This window comes from Schistocerca gregaria, chromosome 1 (assembly GCF_023897955.1).
Source record: "Schistocerca gregaria isolate iqSchGreg1 chromosome 1, iqSchGreg1.2, whole genome shotgun sequence".
NCBI classification, from domain to species: domain Eukaryota; kingdom Metazoa; phylum Arthropoda; class Insecta; order Orthoptera; family Acrididae; genus Schistocerca; species Schistocerca gregaria.
The window spans coordinates 1033179336-1033199731 of NC_064920.1; the positions used below are offsets into that span (position 1 = coordinate 1033179336).

The 20396-nt window shown below is 41.3% G+C and overlaps 1 protein-coding gene across 4 annotated transcripts in view; it reads left to right on the forward strand.

The window, feature by feature from the left end:
* The window catches only part of LOC126279247 (sodium-dependent dopamine transporter), a 571586-nt gene that overhangs the window by 428137 nt on the left and 123053 nt on the right, over window positions 1-20396 (forward strand). For all 4 annotated transcript variants that reach the window (XM_049979661.1, XM_049979663.1, XM_049979660.1 and 1 more), the window contains exon 5: window positions 11165-11298. In XM_049979661.1, the coding sequence (XP_049835618.1) occupies window positions 11165-11298 (134 nt within the window). The remainder of the gene's footprint in view (window positions 1-11164; window positions 11299-20396) is intronic.

Here is a 20396-nt window from a genome sequence, read left to right on the forward strand (position 1 = left end):
ACAATCTATCCGTTGTACCCCGGCCTCTCTACAGTTTTGTGTATTTACTTTTCTTATTAATTTTTTTTACCTTCCATGTAGTTTTCCTGAGTTTAATCTCTTCCTCCTCCCCCCATGAACCATGGACCTTGCCGTTGGTGGGGAGGCTTGCGTGCCTCAGCGATACAGATGGCCGTACCGTAGGTACAACCACAACGGAGGGGTATCTGTTGAGAGGCCAGACAAACGTGTGGTTCCTGAAGAGGGGCAGCAGCCTTTTCAGTAGTTGCAGGGGCAACAGTCTGGATGATTGACTGATCTGGCCTTGCAACATTAACCAAAACGGCCTTGCTGTGCTGGTACTGCGAACGGCTGAAAGCAAGGGGAAACTACAGCCGTAATTTTTCCCGAGGACATGCAGCTTTACTGTATGATTAAATGATGATGGCATCCTCTTGGGTAAAATATTCCGGAGGTAAAATAGTCCCCCATTCGGATCTCCGGGCGGGGACTACTCAGGAGGATGTCGTTATCAGGAGAAAGAAAACTGGCGTTCTACGGATCGGAGCGTGGAATGTCAGATCCCTTAATCGGGCAGGTAGGTTAGAAAATTTAAAAAGGGAAATGGATAGGTTAAAGTTAGATATAGTGGGAATTAGTGAAGTTCGGTGGCAGGAGGAACAAGACTTCTGGTCAGGTGACTACAGGGTTATAAACACAAAATCAAATAGGGGTAATGCAGGAGTAGGTTAAATAATGAATAGGAAAATAGGAATGCGGGTAAGCTACTACAAACAGCATAGTGAACGCATTATTGTGGCCAAGATAGATACGAAGCCCACACCTACTACAGTAGTACAAGTTTATATGCCAACTAGCTCTGCAGATGATGAAGAAATTGAAGAAATGTACGATGAAATAAAAGAAATTATTCAGATAGTGAAGGGAGACGAAAATTTAATAGTAATGGGTGACTGGAATTCGAGTGTAGGAAAAGGGAGAGAAGGAAACATAGTAGGTGAATATGGATTGGGGCTAAGAAATGAAAGAGGAAGCCGCCTAATAGAATTTTGCACAGAGCACAACTTAATCATAGCTAACACTTGGTTTAAGAATCATGAAAGAAGGTTGTATACGTGGAAGAACCCTGGAGATACTAAAAGGTATCAGATAGATTATATAATGGTAAGACAGAGATTTAGGAACCAGGTTTTAAGTTGTAAGACATTTCCAGGGGCAGATGTGGACTCTGACCACAATCTATTGGTTATGACCTGTAGATTAAAACTGAAGAAACTGCAAAAATGTGGGAAATTAAGGAGATGGGACCTGGATAAACTGAAAGAACCAGAGGTTGTACAGAGTTTCAGAGAGAGCATAAGGGAACAATTGACAGGAATAGGGGAAAGAAATACAGTAGAAGAAGAATGGGTAGCTCTGAGGGATGTAGTAGTGAAGGCAGCAGAGGATAAAGTAGGTACAAAGACGAGGGCTGCTAGAAATCCTTGGGTAACAGAAGAAATATTGAATTTAATTGATGAAAGGAGAAAATATAAAAATGCAGTAAATGAAGCAGGCAAAAAGGAATACAAACGTCTCAAAAATGAGATCGACAGGAAGTGCAAAATGGCTAAACAGGGATGGCTAGAGGACAAATGTAAGGATGTAGAAGCTTATCTCACTAGGGGTAAGATAGATACTGCCTACAGGAAAATTAAAGAGACCTTTGGAGAGAAGAGAACCACGTGTATGAATATCAAGAGCTCAGATGGCAGCCCAGTTCTAAGCAAAGAAGGGAAGGCAGAAAGGTGGAAGGAGTATATAGAAGGTTTATACAAGGGCGATGTACTTGAGGACAATATTATGGAAATAGAAGAGGATGTAGATGAAGACGAAATGGGAGATACGATACTGCGTGAAGAGTTTGACAGAGCACTGAAAGACCTGAGTCGAAACAAGGCCCCCGGAGTAGACAACATTCCATTAGAACTACTGACGGCCTTGGGAGAGCCAGTCATGACAAAACTCTACCAGCTGGTGAGCAAGATGTATGAGACAGGCGAAATACCCTCAGACTTCAAGAAGAATATAATAATTCCAATCCCAAAGAAAGCAGGTGCTGACAGATGTGAAAATTACCGAACTATCAGTTTAATAAGCCACGGCTGCAAAATACTAACGCGAATTCTTTACAGACGAATGGAAAAACTGGTAGATGCAGACCTCGGGGAGGATCAGTTTGGATTCCGTCGAAATGTTGGAACACGTGAGGCAATACTGACCTTACGACTTATCTTAGAAGAAAGATTAAGAAAGGCAAACCTACGTTTCTAGCATTTGTAGACTTAGAGAAAGCTTTTGACAATGTTGACTGGAGTACTCTTTTTCAAATTCTAAAGGTGGCAGGGGTAAAATACAGGGAGCGAAAGGCTATTTATAATTTGTACAGAAACCAGATGGCAGTCATAAGAGTCGAGGGGCATGAAAGGGAAGCAGTGCTTGGGAAGGGAGTGAGACAGGGTTGTAGCCTCTCCCCGATGTTATTCAATCTGTATATTGAGCAAGCAGTAAAGGAAACAAAAGAAAAATTTGGAGTAGGTATTAAAATTCATGGAGACGAAGTAAAAACCTTGAGGTTCGCCGATGACATTGTAATTCTGTCAGAGACGGCAAAGGACTTGGAAGAGCAGTTGAACGGAATGGACAGTGTCTTGAAAGGAGGATATAAGATGAACATTAACAAAAGCAAAACGCGGATAATGGAATGTAGTCAAATTAAATCGGGTGATGCTGAGGGAATTAGATTAGGAAATGAGACACTTAAAGTAGTAAAGGAGTTTTGCTATTTAGGAAGTAAAATAACTGATGATGGTCGAAGTAGAGAGGATATAAAAAGTAGACTGGCAATGGCAAGGAAAGCGTTTCTGAAGAAGAGAAATTTGTTAACATCGAATATAGATTTATGTATCAGGAAGTCGTTTCTGAAAGTATTTGTTTGGAGTGTAGCCATGTATGGAAGTGAAACATGGACGATAACTAGTTTGGACAAGAAGAGAATAGAAGCTTTCGAAATGTGGTGCTACAGAAGAATACTGAAGATAAGGTGGATAGATCACGTAACTAATGAGGAGGTATTGAATAGGATTGGGGAGAAGAGAAGTTTGTGGCACAGCTTGACTAGAAGAAGGGATCGGTTGGTAGGACATGTTTTGAGGCATCAAGGGATCACAAATTTAGCATTGGAGGGCAGCGTGGAGGGTAAAAATCGTAGAGGGAGACCGAGAGATGAGTACACTAAGCAGATTCAGAATGATGTAGGTTGCAGTAGGTACTGGGGGATGAAGCAGCTTGCACAGGATAGAGTAGCATGGAGAGCTGCATCAAACCAGTCTCAGGACTGAAGACAGCAACAACAACAACAACAATCTCTTCCTGATAACACGTTTGTTTGTGTGGCCATCTTCCACAGCAAGCATATAAATAAAATGGACAAATTGTTATATAAATACTTGTTTTGCAAATCAAATTGCCTTTTCCTGCTGCTATTTATTCTATTTAATCCATACGCGTTTCGCCTTCTGCTGCTTTAAGGCCATATCAGTGGGATCTATAATGATACAGTTTTGTTAGTTATAGATTATCAAACAGTTCACTTCTAGATTTTTTGTAAAAAAATGTAATTACTTACGATTTGCTGATTTGCGTTTGCTCACATCTGGTCTGGAGGCCGCACTATCACTTTTATCACTGTTCTATATTCACCTCTTCGTGTTTTTGCCATCCACACACTGTTCAGCATATTTGCCACTCTTTTTTGTGGTGGACTATCGTTCTTCTGTCACTCGATACAACTATTTCGTGTACACTTATTTTACACTTCTTTTCACAGCGTAAATATTGCGACTCCATTACGTGTTTCAACGTCTTTGGTATGTTTACCTATGTGTCGCCAACCTAACGAAGTATATGTTCGTTACTGACTTCTGTTTGTGCTGTTTATACCGTCTGTGTGCGTATGAGTGAGAGAGTCAGGGGGGCGGGGGATAGAGCCGATTTTTTTTTGGGGGGGGGGGGGGGGGGGAGGGGGCGGGTGGCGGTTGTACTATCTGTTAGCTAGTGGCTGAAACTTTGGTGACAGCTGTTTTGACTTTCCGTTTCAATATTCTGGGGAGGGGTCATGAGTGAGTGTAAAGATGTTGGATTCTCTTATTATTACATTGAACACTGTTTTTATGTTTATCCTTTTTGCGAACATTATTCTATTATTTTATCTATTAGTGTAAATAATGAATTGTTTGGCATGTGTACTTGGTCGTTCAACAGGATTTTCCGCTGTGCTTTGGTTTTATATATGTGGTAATTTTCTTGCACGGTCAGAAGATACTTTTTATTGTTGATTCTAATTATTCTCATGTCGTCTTCTCCAGTGGTTGGTTTGTGGTCGTTTTCTCTCAGGTGTTCTGCAAATGTGGAGTGGTTTGTCCCATATTTCCATGCCCTCATGTGTTCCTTGTACCTGACATCAAATGTTCTCCCTGTTTGCCCTATGTATGTGCCTTCAAAAGTGCTACATTGTAACTGGTATATACCTGCTTTCTGTCTGTTTTTGGGTGTACTTTTATATAGAATTTTCTGTTGTGTATGCTATGTTTATTCCCTGTCTTTTGAAAATGTTGGTGATTTTATGGGTGAGTTTGTGTTTGTATGTCACTGCGTATCATCTTGTATTTTCTTTCATTTTTTTCTGGGTATCCTGTGTAGTTGTTATGGGACTGAGTGTTTGTGTTTGGTTCTGTTGTGTTGTTATCTGTGGTTTGGAGCTTTCTGCTTTTATTTTACTTTTAATTTTGTTGTTTATCTTTGTGACTGTGTTATTATTGTAGCCATTATTTTGTGCTATCTGCACTGTTATGTCAAGTTCTTTTTGGTAGCTTTCTTTGGTGAGTGGTACTGTATTGGTCTATGGAACGTGTGTCGGAGTGCTGCTTGCTTTTGTGCGTGTGTGTGGTTCGAGGATTTGGTAATGATAATATCCGTTGCTGTGGGTTTACAGAAAATTTCAAACATATGCTTATTGTTTTCTTTTTTGATTGTTATATTCAGAAAGTTAATTTGGTTGTTCTGTTCACTTTCAATTGTGAATTTTATATTTTTATGTATCTTGTTGATGTCAGCATGAAGTTTTTCAGTTTTTGTTTGTGGTTCATCTATTATGCACAGGATGTCATCCATATACCTGAACCAATATAATATATTGCATTCTTTTGCTACTGTTTTTGTGAGAATGATCTGTTTAATGTGGTTTACAAAAATATTTGCTAAGTATCCTGAAACTGGGGACCTCATTGGCAATCCATCTTCTTGTAAATAAAATGCATTATTGAACTGCAAGAAATTGTGTTCTGTTATGAGCTTTATTAGTGTGCATATTTCCTTAATCTGTTCCTGATAATGCTTAACATACTGTCAAGAATCCCCAGTTTCCCATTTCCCATTTGTTTTTCCCAGTATATCGTCAGCTGTTCCTCCTAACATCCCTTTATTTTATTTCAAGATGTTAAAGTGTTACTATTATTGTTTAGGATGAAGATACGAGTGCCATAAAACATGTTACCGAATGATTTACTGGGAACAGCTTGTAACTTAATTTGAAGCAGTCAGTTTTCTACATTATAAGAATAATAAATTACAGTTCTAAACAAAAAATATTGTTACTGTTTTATTTTATTTGTTAGAAATTACTAAAAGATGAATGAGGTAATTTTTGCCAGTTGGACAAACATTTCATTTGTTGTTATTTGTAATCGTAACCAATATGAGTACATGAAAATGTGAGCGTTTTATGTTCAATGATAACATCCTAGCAATCATAATAACTAAACGATACAGGATATTCTGGTATTTTTCTGCTACCAGTCACATTCATTTACTCTATGTCTAATTTAACACGCTGCAATACATTTCGAGCATGTTTTGCTTATCATCAGGCGCTTATGCATACAAATATTACTTAAAGATAAAATGTTTTAGTTTAAATTAATCTGGAACTATTTTGATCACTTGTACTGCTGCTAGAAAGATTACTGGGCTATTCGGGGACAGGGGGAGGGCAGTGGGTAGCCAGAAATCGATGTCATATGTAGTCTTCTGCTGGTGTGCAACTACGCTTCGTCGTTCTCATTGTTACCAAAGCCTGTGCAGGATGCAGATAGTTTCGCATCAGTTGTTATACCGCAATAATCGTGTGATATGCTGACACCCTTTACAAAAATAACGTCCTTTAAAAGAAATTTTCGGTTTGTCTTTTGTCCACTTACGACTTTGACGTCCCAAAGCTTCAATATGCATTCTTGGTACAGTGACAGGCCTGTTCTTCACTTTTACACTTCTTATTTTAGCACAGTTTCATGATGCATTCTTACTGCTCAACGTTTCTCCAAAGACGCAAGCGGAATGCCTTAAGTACAATAGAGTGGTCTTGTGGTGCGTGGATGCGTGTCGACTGTCGTTTGTTTCATTTGTTTCATAAACATTCGCGATACTGACAGTCTGGTAGTCCCATTACGTGGAAAAATACCTCCATGATAGAGTCAGGCGACCATTCAGATTTGACACAACTTGGAAATATGGAAAAGTCTTGATTGCACAATTCATTGTCATACTTTTTTTAGTCGTCAGTATTCTAACTGGTTTGATGCGGAACACCACGATTTCCTCTCCTCTCCTAAGGAATTCAGCGTTGAGCGTTTCAAAATTTCACCATCAGACAGACGCTATTGAATAAAGTGTACAAATAAAGTAATGATGACAAATATATACACCCTAACGTAAGTGATGTAATATATTTAAAAATATATTATTTATAAAAAGAGAACTTTTGAAACTTTGTGGCAAATTAAAACTGTGCCGGACTGAGACTCGAACTTGGGACCTTTGCCTTTCGTAGGCAAGAACCCTACCATCTGAGCTACCCTAGCATGACTCACGCCCCCTCCTCACAGCTTTACTTCTGCCAGTACCTAGTCTCCTACTTTCTAAACTTTACAGAAGCTCTCCTGCGAACATTGCAGAACTAGCACTCCTGAAAGAAAGGAGTAGCTGAGGTGGTAGAACACTTGCCCACAAAAGGCAAAGATACCGAGCTCGAGTCTCGGTCCGGCACACAGTTTTAATTTGCCAGAAAGTTTCATATCAGTGCACACTCAGCTGCAGAGTGAAAATCTCATTCAGGAAAAACTTTTGTTGACAATCTATATTTTTATACACATAGCAACGAATTACATGCCATAACATATCATCGTGGACGGTTTGGCGATATCTTATGCTATTTTTAAGGAGAAGAAACTCATATGCTGCCGTTAGAAAAAATTTACATAGCGTGAAATGTGCATTGTAAGGAACTACATGTACAATGTAACAAATATACTCGTTAGTCATTGATTTTAACAGAAGACGTGTTTGCAGCCATTAAATGGTGTAGTATAAAGTACACGTAAAACCAATATAAATTGCAAAATAAAGATTAAATATAACTGGTAAAGGATTGAGTTTGTAACCATCACAAGCTAAAACGTTACATGATTATGACCAAATTTAGTCACATTACAGTAATCAAACATATAATTAATTACATACAGCAGAACCATTTAGGTTAGCCTAGATGAGTAGCAACAACATGAAATAAAGTAGAAGCTAATATTAGCATTAAAATTTTATTAAAACAGCTTAAGGATGCAGGGTATTTCTCCAGCTCAATATTACGTAAAAATCAGCATCTGTTTCTTTCAGTCACTGTTTATAATGTGTGTTTTACAGATTTTTGGTTGACATCAGGTAATGCAGCACACTTTCTAAACAAATTAGGAGTATTTTGAATATTTTTGAACCTGCTTAGGGTTATTAAAAATTATAAAGAAACTGGTGCAGTTTTTTTCCAAAACGCTTCCTCAAATTGAGGTAGCATTTAATCCAATGTTATACATTTGAAGGAGACCAAATTTTTACCAGATATCCATGACATGACTGATGAGGAACTAGATCTATTTAATCCCACATACTATGTATATTACAAGGACAAAAACATTTCACCTCTTACATCTTAATTTTTATAATTTTTTCCTAATAAAAATGTTATTTTCCTCTAATTTAGTTGATTCTGCATAAATCTTAGGTCTACTACACAAGAACGGACTGTTGCAAGCTACAGAAAAAAAAAACAGAGCAATGTTTTATAAACTATAGGAAATATTTGTACCTGAATTCTGAAAAATACAACTTGCGGGAAATTGCGAATGAAAATGAGTCCAATTAAACTGGGCCTCAGAACATTCCTGAAGCATAGTCTTCATCCTGCAGCATTTCTTTATCTTCAAGCTTCCTCTTGGCATTCCTTTTAGCAGTTCTTGCTTCTTTGGTAGAACGAATCTTTCAGTTTCATGAATCTGTTGTCTGTCACACGCAAGCAATTGGTCTTCCATATTAGAGTCACATTTTATGCCTAAATTTCTCAGGACTTCCAACCTTCCTATCACTCTATCATGGCAACATATCACTGCATCTAGTACATCAGCTTTTAATGTATTTAGTTCTAAAAAAACATTCTTGTGCAATCTTTCCCATATGCAAAGATTAAAACTTTCATTTGAATTCTGAGTGCCCTATGAAGACATTTACTAAGCAAAACAGGGTCACTCAGGTCTCTAAAAACTGGTTTTATTTCATTCATAATAGGTTCAGTAAGAGAATGCTTATGACGGTGTATTTGACCACTTTCTTTTGCTTTTTGGTAACTACACCAAGAATCTGCTCCTTTAAGACAAAGTCCGTGAACAGGGTGGTCATCTGTGGACAATTTATGAAAGGTGGCCTATACATCTTTTATCATTGCTGTAACGTAATTCAGAGGTGAAGTTCGTCTAATGGCCACTCCATAATAATTCTGTAGAAGGTCAATTTCCGTTTCTGTCAATCTGCCTCTGCCAGACAGAGATTTTCCAGCAGATAGCAACTTTCCTTTCATTTCTCTTCGTCGCTTTCTAAATCCATCCTCTTTCGCACATGTCTACAACACTCCAGTTTTATTACCAAGGTATCACTACAAACATTGAACTCATTAGCTTTATTGAAAGCTTTAGAATCTCCATCGCCTAGGTACTTCCTATATCTAACTTTATAAACGGGCACCTACCTCTGAATTATTTTTATAGCTCCATCACATTCCATACCTCAACTTTAACCATCATAATCCTTAGAACACTGGTCTTCAATGTGTCCTTCAGTGTTACCATGGCAGGTGTGGCAGTACTTAGATAAGCACTCAACATCAACTACTTTTCCATTCTCCAGAGAAGTAGCACTTATATTGGACAGACAGTGCCCACCATCGAAGATCGTTGCCGAGAACATTAGAGGGTACCCCAACAAGTCGGCGGTCGCAGAGCACTATTTGTCCGAAAATCACGAAATGGACTTCCAACATACCAGAGTCTGGGCACAGACATCTAAATATTAGGACAGCATCGTTAGAGAAGCTATCGAAATTCGTACCAGGGACGGACTCATCAACCGAGATTGCGGCTTCAACCTCAGCAGGGCACGGGAACCAGCATTGAGTGTAATGGTTCCGCCCTTGGTAGCTGAGTGGTCAGCACGACACTGTCAATCCTAAGGGCCCGGGTTCGATTCCTGGCTGGGTCGGAGATTTTCTCCTCTCAGGGACTGGGTGTTGTGTTGTCCTAATCATAATTCATTCCCATCGACGCGCAAGTCGCCGAAGTGGCGTCAAATCGGAAGACTTGCACCAGGCGAACGGTCTACCCGACGGGAGGCCCTAGTCACACGACATTATTATTATTGGGTGTAATTAAAAAGACGATCAGCAAAGGAAACGAACGTACGACTAGGGAGGACGAGGCAATAACACCGACGCCACCACAGACGCCGACGCCAGCGTCTCACCGACCGCTGACGCGCGGGCGCAGACCGCGGAGAGAACGCCTCGCGAGGGAAGGGGATTTCAAATGGTTCAAATGGTTCTGAGCACTATGGGACTTAACATCTGTAGTCATCAGTCCCCTAGAACTTAGAACTACTTAAACCTAACTAACCTAAGGACATCACACACATCCATGCCCGAGGCAGGATTCGAACCTGCGACCGTAGCAGTCGTGCGGTTCCGGAAGAGGGGATTTAAGACGGCCGCCAGCCCTCAGGAGTTTAGTTCATCAGCGTACCTGACGATGGCGACATGTCTGATCGCCGAAATATTGTGCCCGTTGGACACTATGGACCGGCAGTACACCCGTGGACTGTTCGAGCAATACATATCATGTGTTTACAACAAGTGGTCGCAAGCGATGGGCGACATGCAATTAAGTCAGTCCTTTGCTACATATAATGTTCATGCAAGTTTATCACAGAGTTTTTGGATCACTAATAACTGCTATAGAAGCACTCTCTGCTACGCCTGTCCGAATACTGGGCGCCTGAAGCTGCAGGAGCGGCTCTTCTTGTAGAGGCCGCTCTTGCCGTGGTGCGATCCTAATCAGCGCACCATTGGGCAACGTCCTTTCACCGCCTTCTTTGCTCTTGTGATCTTCGTCTTCGTTCCGGCGCTTATGGCTATGCCAGAACAATCTTCTGACAATGAAACAGCACTCAAATGTGATTTCTTAATAATAAATCCGATGCATTATTTTCCTTGTGTACGGAACGTAGATGGCGTTATTCCCATCGACTTTCTGCAATTGCCCTGAAAAGCTAATCACTTGCATATCGAAGGATGTAATACGCTTAATGCCAATATGACATGTGTTGAATGCCGCCTGCATGGCATTGCAATTTCAGTCATCAGCAAAGTAGTTAGAAAGATGCAATCAACATTTGAAAAATTTCCCCGTCCTCCATCGCCCCTACTGAAAATGTCTGGGACGACCTCATTCGCCGCCTTCACTGTGTTACTCCTCTGATAGACATCCTTCCACAGTTGTGGAAAGTACTGTAGATGGAATGGCTCCAGAGTCTCATGGAGACCCAATGTGGACTCGGCGATTCACTTATAGCTCTGCTGGCTGCTGTGCGTGACGCATATGGCGTTTACTTAAAATACTAGCATGTGGTATAATACTAGGACTGCAAAGTAGAGATGCTGCCAAGTGCAGTGAAGAGACGGCACCTATGCCCACAGCTGGACCTGAACGCGCTGCCCGAGCACAACTCCAGCCACGCCCTGCCTTTCCGAGAGGACGCCGCAGACTCCAGCAACGGCAGCGCGGCCATCACCGGCATTAGGTACACCTCCGCCGCATCTGAGTACTTCAAGTGAGTATCCAGCAACCTCGCAGACGTACAATCCACAGCGAACTGCACGTTATTTTCGCTATTAGTACACATTATCTGTTGCAGAACCTCTGGTAGTAGTGTTCTAAAATCGTAGTTGTAAACAACAGTGACGACGAAATATTGAGTCACGCATGGAGGCAGGCTAAGACAGACAAACTGTTACAGAAATTGCAAGACACATTAGAACGTAGTTAAGTCGCGAAACACCGACGATAAGTAAATGGACGAAAGAAAACAAATGTGTTAGAATGAGAACATTGTCACACAATTCCCATGGATGATACGCTACCCGATCAAAAGTATATGATGATGTGATGCGGAACTAACCACTAAATGACATAAGAGGTGGGCCCACCAGTGTAAAAAGAGGCCAGGAGCATTGTGTTATCAGAAGAGAAGCACTAGCAGCCGAATGGGTCGATAAGCAGAAATCAATGACTTCGTATGTGGACTTGTCTTCGGATGTCTACATCTGCATACATACTCCACAAGCCTCCCTATGGTGCATGCCGGAGTGTACCTTATACCTCTGATAGTCCTTTCCTGTTTCACTCGCAAATACAGCGAGACAAAAACAACTGTCCATATTTGTTCTGACCGCCAATTCGCAATTTTTCACAAAACACAACTTTTATTGAAGTTCATAAGGTTGACGATTGAACAACAAACGATAGGTGACAATAACGATGTCTGTAAAAGTCTCCTAATGGAGGCAAACAAAAGTGAACTTCTAATTTTTCACACAAAGATTCGTGGTAAAATACACACACACACACACACACACACAGAGAGAGAGAGAGAGAGAGAGAGAGAGAGAGAGAGAGAGACGTAATCTTCAACGGTCGCAATACTCGAGGTCACTATCCGGCGTGAACTGAACTTCGGGGCTGGTTCTAGCCAATCAGGTTTTCGCGTAGTGATACTTCCTGCAGGACATACCTCGAGCTCACCGTACAGGAAGTAGTGCTCGGAATGTCTGTTTCCATTATCTTGTATTTAAATAATCGGTGTTTACCGTGGAGCTTTTGGTACGCCTTGGGTATAGACAACCTCATCACCTGTGGTGTAATATGGGTTGCCAGCATTCAGGGGCCACCTAGGCTCTGGCATAACAATATTCCTCTTCACGATCCCGAATTTCTGTTATCTTTGTGGTCCTCGAAATTTACATTGGTGGAACTAGAACCGTTGTGCAGTCAACTTCAAACGTCGGGTCTCAAAATTCTTTCAATAATATTCTGCGAGAAGTATGTCTTCCCTCCTTCATGAAGCGTCTTTGTAATACTCGCTTGTTGATGATCGAACCTAGCTGTAGTAAATCTATCAACCCGTCTCTAAATTGTTTCGATTTCTTCCTTTAATTCAATTAGGTGGGTATCCCAAATACTCGAGTGGCTCTGAAAAACGGGTCGACAAGGGATCTCAGATCGATTCCATATTCCTAGATTTCCAGAAGGCTTCTGATACCGTTCCTCATTAGCGACTGTTAATCAAATTGCGTGCATATGGAGTATTGTCGCAGTTGTGTGACTGGATCCGTGATTTCCTCTCAGAGAGGTCACAGTTCGTAGTGATAGACGGTAAATCATCGAGTAGAACAGAAGTGATATCTAGCGTTCCGTAAGGTAGTGTCATAGGCTCTCTGCTGTTCCTGATTTTTATAAATGATCTAGGAGATAATCTGAGTAGCCCCCTTAGATTGTTTGCAGATGACGCTGTAATTTACCGTCTAGTAAAACCATCAGACGATCATCCGCAGCTCGTGGTCTTGCGATAGCGTTCTCGCTTCCAGCGCACGGGGTCCCAGGTTCGATTCCTGGCTCGGTCAGGGATTTTCTCTGCCTCGTGATGACTGGGTGTTGTGTGTCTTTCATCATCATTTCATCATCACTGACTCGCAAGTTGCCGAAGTGGCGTCACCTAAAAAGGAGATGCAATTTCGGCGGCCGAACACCCCGCGTTGGATCTCCCAACCAATAATGCCGTACGATCATTTCATTTATCAAACGACCAGTTCCAATTACAAAATGATCTAGGGAGAATTTCTGTACGGTGCGAAAAGTGGCAATTGGCACTAAGCAAAGAAAAGTGCGAGGTCATCTACATGGGTACTAAATAAATCCGATAAATTTTGGGTATACGATAAATCCCACAAATCTAAGGGCTGTCAATTCGACTAAATACCTAGCAATTACAATTACGAGCAACTTAAATTCGAAAGACCACAGAGATAATATTGAGGGGGGGGGGGGGGGGGGGGAAGCGAAACAAAGACTGCGCTTTATTGGCAGAACACTTAGAAAATGCGACAAACCCACTAAACAGGCAGCCTACGTTACATTTGTCCGTCCTCTGCTCGCATATTGCTGTGTGGTGTGGGATCCTTACCAGGTAGGATTGACAGAGAACACTGAAAAAGTACAAAGAAGGGCAGCTTCTAGTGAAGTCGAAGTAGATACTCCGTGCGAATTGGTATGGGTGGAGGTTAACAGCCGAACTAAGTTAATAATTGGCCCCTTGTACCGATCCCCAGACTCTGATGATATAGTTACTGAACCGTTCAGAGAAAATTTGAGTCTCGTAACAAATAAATACCCCACTCATACGGTTATTGTTGGTGGGGACTTCAACCTTCCCTCGATATGTAGGCAAAAATACTTGTTCAAAACCGGTGGTAGGCAGAAAACATCTTCCGAGATTGTTCTAAATGCTTTCTCCGAAAATTATTTCGAGCAGTTAGTCCAAGAACCCATGCGAATTGTAAATGGTTGCGAAAACACACCTGACCTCTTAGCCACAAACAATCCAGAGCTAATAGAGAGCATCATGACTGATACAGGGATTAGTGATCACAAGGTCGTTGTAGCTAGGCTAATACCGTTTCTTCCAAATCCACCAGAAACAAACGCAAAATAATTTTATTTAAAAAAGCGGATCAAGTGTCACTAGAAGCCTTCCTAAGAGACAATCTCCATTCCTTCCGAACTGACTATGCAAATGTAGACGAGATGTGGCTCAAATTCAAAGATATAGTAGCAACAGCAATTGAGAGATTTATACCTCATAAATCGGTAAGAGATGGAACTGATCCCCCATGGTACACAAATCAGGTCAGACCGCTGTTGCAGAGACAACGTAAAAAGCATGCGAAGTTCAGAAGAACGCGAAATCCCGAAGATTGGCTAAAATTTACAGACGCGCGAAATTTGGCACGGACTTCAATGCGAGATGCCTTTAATAGGTTCCACAACGAAACATTGTCTCGAAATTTGGTAGAAAATCCGAAGAAATTCTTGTCGTATGTAAAGTACACAAGCGGCAAGACGCAGTCAATACCTTGGCTGCGAAATGCCGATGGTACTGTTACCGACGACTGTGCCGCTAAAGCGGAGTTATTGAACGCAGTTTTTCGAAATTCCTTCACCAGGGAAGACGAATGGAATATTCCAGAATTTGAATCACGAACAGCTGCTAGCATGAGTTTCTTAGAAGTAGATACCTTAGGGGTTGCGAAGCAACTCAAATCGCTTGATACGGGCAAGTCTTCAGGTCCAGATTGTATACCGATTAGGTTCCTTTCAGATTACGCTGATACAATAGCTCCCTACTTAGCAATTATATACAACCGCTCGCTCACCGATAGATCTATACCTACAGATTGGAAAATTGCGCAGGTCACACCAGTGTTTAAGAAGGGTAGTAGGAGTAATCCATCGAACTACAGACCTATATCATTGACGTCGGTTTGCAGTAGGGTTTTGGAGCATATACTGTATTCAAACATTATGAATCACCTCGAAGGGAACGATCTATTGATGCGTAATCAGCATGGTTTCAGAAAACATCGTTCTTGTACAACGCAACTAGCTCTTTATTCGTACGAAGTAATGGCCGCTATCGACAGGGGATCTCAGGTTGATTCCGTATTTCTAGATTTCCGGAAAGCTTTTGACACCGTTCCTCACAAGCGACTTCTAATCAAGCTGCAGGCCAATGGGGTATCGTCTCAGTTGTGCGACTGGATTCGTGATTTCCTGTCAGGAAGGTCGCAGTTCGCAGTAATAGACGGCAAATCATCGAGTAAAACTGAAGTGATATCAGGTGTTCCCCAGGGAAGCGTCCTGGGACCTCTGCTGTTCTTGGTCTATATAAATGACCTGGGTACAATCTGAGAAGTTCTCTTAGGTTCTTCGCAGATGATGCTGTAATTTACCGTCTAGTAAGGTCAACCGAAGACCAGTATCAGTTGCAAAGCGATTTAGAAAATATTGCTGTATGGTGTGGCAGGTGGCAATTGACGCTAAATAACGAAAAGTGTGAGGTGATCCACATGAGTTCCAAAAGAAATCCGTTGGAATTCGGTTACTTAATAAATAGTACAATTCTCAAGGCTGTCAATTCGACTAAGTACCTGAATGTTAAAATTACGAACAACTTCAGTTGTAAAGGCCACATAGATAATATTGTGGGGAAGGTGAGCCAAAGGTTGCGTTTCATTGGCAGGACACTAAGAAGATGCAACAAGTCCACTAAAGAGACAGCTTACACTACACTCGTTCGTCCTCTGTTAGAATATTGCTGCACGGTGTGGGATCCTTAGCAGGTGGGATTGACGGAGGACATCGAAAGGGTGCAAAAAAGGTCAGCTCGTTTTGTATTATCACGTAATAGGGGAGAGAGTGTGGCATATATGATACGCGAGTTGGGATGGAAGTCATTAAAGCAAAGACGTTTTTCGTGGCGGCGAGATCTATTTACGAAATTTCAGTCACCAACTTTCTCTTCCGAATGAGGAAATATTTTTTTTTGCATCCACCTACATAGGGAGAAATGATCATCATAATAAAATAAGAGAAATCAGAGCTCGAACGGAAAGATTTAGGTGTTCCTTTTTCCCACGCGCCATTCGGGAGTGGAATGGTAGAGAAGTAGTATGAAAATGGTTCGATGAACCCTCAGCCAGATACTTAAGTGTGGATTGCAGAGTAACCATGTACACTACTGGCCATTAAAATTGCTTCACCACGAAGATGACCTGCTACAGACACGAAATTTAACCGACAAGAAGAAGATGCCGAGATATGCAAATGCTTAGCTTTTCAGAGCATTCACACAAGGTTGGCCCCGGTGGCGACACCTACAAAGTGCTGACATAGGAAAGTTTCCAACCGATTTCTCATACACAAACAGCAATTGACCGGCTTGGCCCGGTGAAACATTATTGTGATGCCTCATGTAAGGAGGAGAAATGCGTACCATCACGTTTCCGACTTCGATAAAGGTCGGTTTATAGCCCATCGCGATTGCGGTATATCGTATCGTGACTTTGCTGCTCGCGTTGGTCGAGATGCAATGACTGCTAGCAGAATATGGAATCGGTGGGTTCAGGAGGGTAATAAGGGACGCCGTGCTGTATCCCAACGGCCTCGTATCACTAGCAGTCGAGATGACAAGCATCTTATCCGCATGGTTGCAACGTCTCGATCCCTGAGTCACAGATGGAGACGTTTGCAAGACAACAACCACCTGCACGACGTTTGCAGCAGCATGGACTATCAGTTCGGAGATCATGGCTGCGGTTACACTAGACGGTGCATCACAGACAGGAGCGCCTGCATTGGTGTACTCAACGACGAACCTGGGTGCACGAATGGCAAAACGTCATTTTTTCGGATGAATCCAGGTTCTGTTTACTGCATCATAATGGTTGCATACGTGTTTGGCGACATCGCGGTGAACGCACATTGGAAGCGTGTATTCGTCATCGCCATACTGGCGTATCACCCGGCGTGATGGTATGGGGAGCCTTTGGTTACACGTCTCGGTCACCTCTTGTTCGCATTGACGGCACTTTGAACAGTGGCCGTTACATTTCAGATGTGTTACGACCCGTGGCTCTACCCTTCATTCGATCCCTGCGAAACCCTACATTTCAGCAGGATAATGCACGACCGCATGTTGCAGGTCCCGTACGAGCCTTTCTGGAAACAGAAAATGTTCGACTGCTGTCCTGGCCAGCCCAACCTCCAGATCTGTCACCAACTGAAAACGTCTGGTCAACAGTGGCCGAGCAACTGGCTCGTCACAATACGCCAGTCACTATTCTTGCTGAACTGTGGTATCGTGTTGAAGCTGCATGTGCAGCTGTACCTGTACACGCAATCCAAGCTCTGTTTGACTCAATGCCAGGCGTATCAAAGCCGTTATTACGGTCAGAGGTGGTTGTTCTGAGTACTGATTTCTCAGGATCTATGCACCCAAATTGCATGAAAATGTCATCACATGCCAGTTCTAGTATAGTATATTTGTCCAATGAATACCCATTTATCATCTGCATTTCTTCTTGGTGTAGCAATTTTAATGGCCAGTAGTGTAATTGTAGGTGAAGATGTCATCCTAGCAACAAATCCATCAGGGGCATGTCAACCATTCTCCTCAAGTTGACTGTTGGTGAAATGACTGTGAAGTGGCCACGCGAAGGAACAAACACCTAAACCTAGACCAGGCAGACCTCATGTATTGACGTACAGCGATTGTCCTGAAGAAAAATGGCCTACCATTTCTCCATAGACATTTAGACACATCACTGAAAATGTCCCCGACGGATCTGAAGCCGTCATAAAGGTGAAAGAGAGACACATCGATATTAATGTCCACTAATAGATGCCCAAATAGTTTTAATCACATAGCGTACAACGAAAACTTGATAATAATTACGCCGTACTAAATTACTAATGCTGAAAGTGATGAAGCACAATTACGGGCAAAAGAACCACACAAACAACTCGTAGATGCTCCAATGGAATAGTGGCTACAGAACCCATACCTAGAAAATACAAACAAGATGATTTAACTATCGCGTTATATCGAATTCAGTTTCATTTTGACTTAATTCCACTATCTTCGGGCTGTAACTCGTTTTTCTGTAATTCGAAGCATAAAAAACTCTTGTATTTTTGAACAACACTTGCAGGTCGAAACATGAAGATAGCACTCTAACTACTAAATAACGTACTAGAGATGTTCGTTTTTAACTTTCAATATATTGACAAAACAAAACAAAAAATTATCTGTTTCCTCGTGCTTGCTGAATTAATGAAAAAACGTTCCAATTTCTGTTGAGAGACTCCATTAGCTTTATATTAGGCCACTTCCAGTGGCTCTAAAAATTACTACTGTACGGAAACAGCGTCCAAATGACAAAATTAGAAGCCAGATGGGTTTAAAATGTTACGTGCCCAATGATATTCAAACACCCATATTTCTCACAGTATCATTGCGCAAATAACATTTTAAACCCATCTGGCTTGCATTTTTATCATTTGTGCGTTGTTTCTCTACAACAAAATTTGTCAGAACCTTTTGAAAATGGCCAACTATAAAGGCCGAAACCGGTAGTGGACCCAGTAAAGGTCTCGACATGAAATGGAGCGACTTTTCATTAGGAAACCAAAAAAAAGTTTACATCGGTCTTTAAAAACCGTTCGTACTGACAGCTCCAAATTGACCGCACAAAGACTGCTCACGCAGTCTCTGCCACTTCATCCTAAATACCTTCCCAGTAATCACGTGCAGTATTTTACGTCATTGTAAATACATACTGACTTATTTACAATTAAAAGAGTTCTGCAAAAAATTACACATAAATGCACTGCAGCACATTATAACAGCTTTTTTATAGTCTCAGCCCGGAATACGTTACAATTTCGTGAGAAGTTATGTTACGCTCCTTAACAATACTTTCAGCTAGTATTTCTGATCACAGCTAATTTATTTTGATAATTTCATTACTATCATAATTTTGAGGTTTGTTTTGTTGGATGGAAGGTCCACCACCTATGCAAAACACCTTTTTTTTTTCAAAGTTTCCAAACATGTTTCAGCACCTATGTACCATCATCGGTGGGTTTCTGTTTTATCTAAGCTGTAATGTGAACATTGTTACTAAATGATTACAAAATTACAAACAACTCTTTGTTTCTCTTAGTTAATACCTTTACATTCGGTTTGCATGGTTTTGCAGGACCACTTGCGTCTTATTTCGTACTGGCACCTTGTCACTTGCAACTAAATGATGTTGATGAGAAATTTTGTTGGAAGTTAACCTCTCATTTTATGCTTTAAACTTTTTTTGTGGCGGTATTTTGCGCATATATTAATTTTTACATTTGTTTTTGTGTGTTAAGCCCTTTTTTTCAGCATCCTGATGAGGTGTTGTGAAACACGCGTAACCATAACACATGTTTTCAGAAATTTGATCGTAAAAGTCACTTTACACTTCACCAAAACACACTGTCATCGTGGTTGTCGTGTGTCCCAGTCCAGTTAGTGTTCATTTGTTCACTAGTGAGTTGGGCGCCAAATTTGAATTTTGCTAACATTTTATCTTTGTGGTTCGACACAACCACCCATTGGCACATAAGCATGCAAACTTCAGATTCATGCTCCACAGATTAAACAGAACACCCATAAGCAAACAGAACTACACAGAAGAAACAGGGACTCCAAATAGGATACAGGACAGAGAACATAACACTGACAAAGATCAAAAAACAAGAAACACCCACAGGTAAATTTAACAGATCGGGAATATATGAACTCACATGCAACACTTGCCAGTCAGTACACATGGGACAGACATGAAGAAAATGCAAAACCAGATATTCAGAACATGTCAGAGCTTAAAAAAGCAACAGCTCCCATAGCACATTTGCTGACCACTTATAGCCCACAATCACCACCCAGGACCACCACGTAAAAGACAACACAAATATCTAAGAAACGTACACCACACAATGCACGCGCACACACACACATACACGAACACACAAAAACAAACACACACACACACACACACACACACAAAGATAAACTGAAAACAAATTCAAATTTGGCGCCAAACTCACTGGTGAACAAGTGAACACTGACTGGGTTGGAACACACAACAACTACGATTACAGTGTGGTTTGGTCAAGTGTAAAGAGCTTTTTACGACCAAATTTTTGAAAATATGTTTTATATTTACGTGTGCTTCACAACACCCTATCAGGATGATGAGAGAAAGGGGCTTTACACAC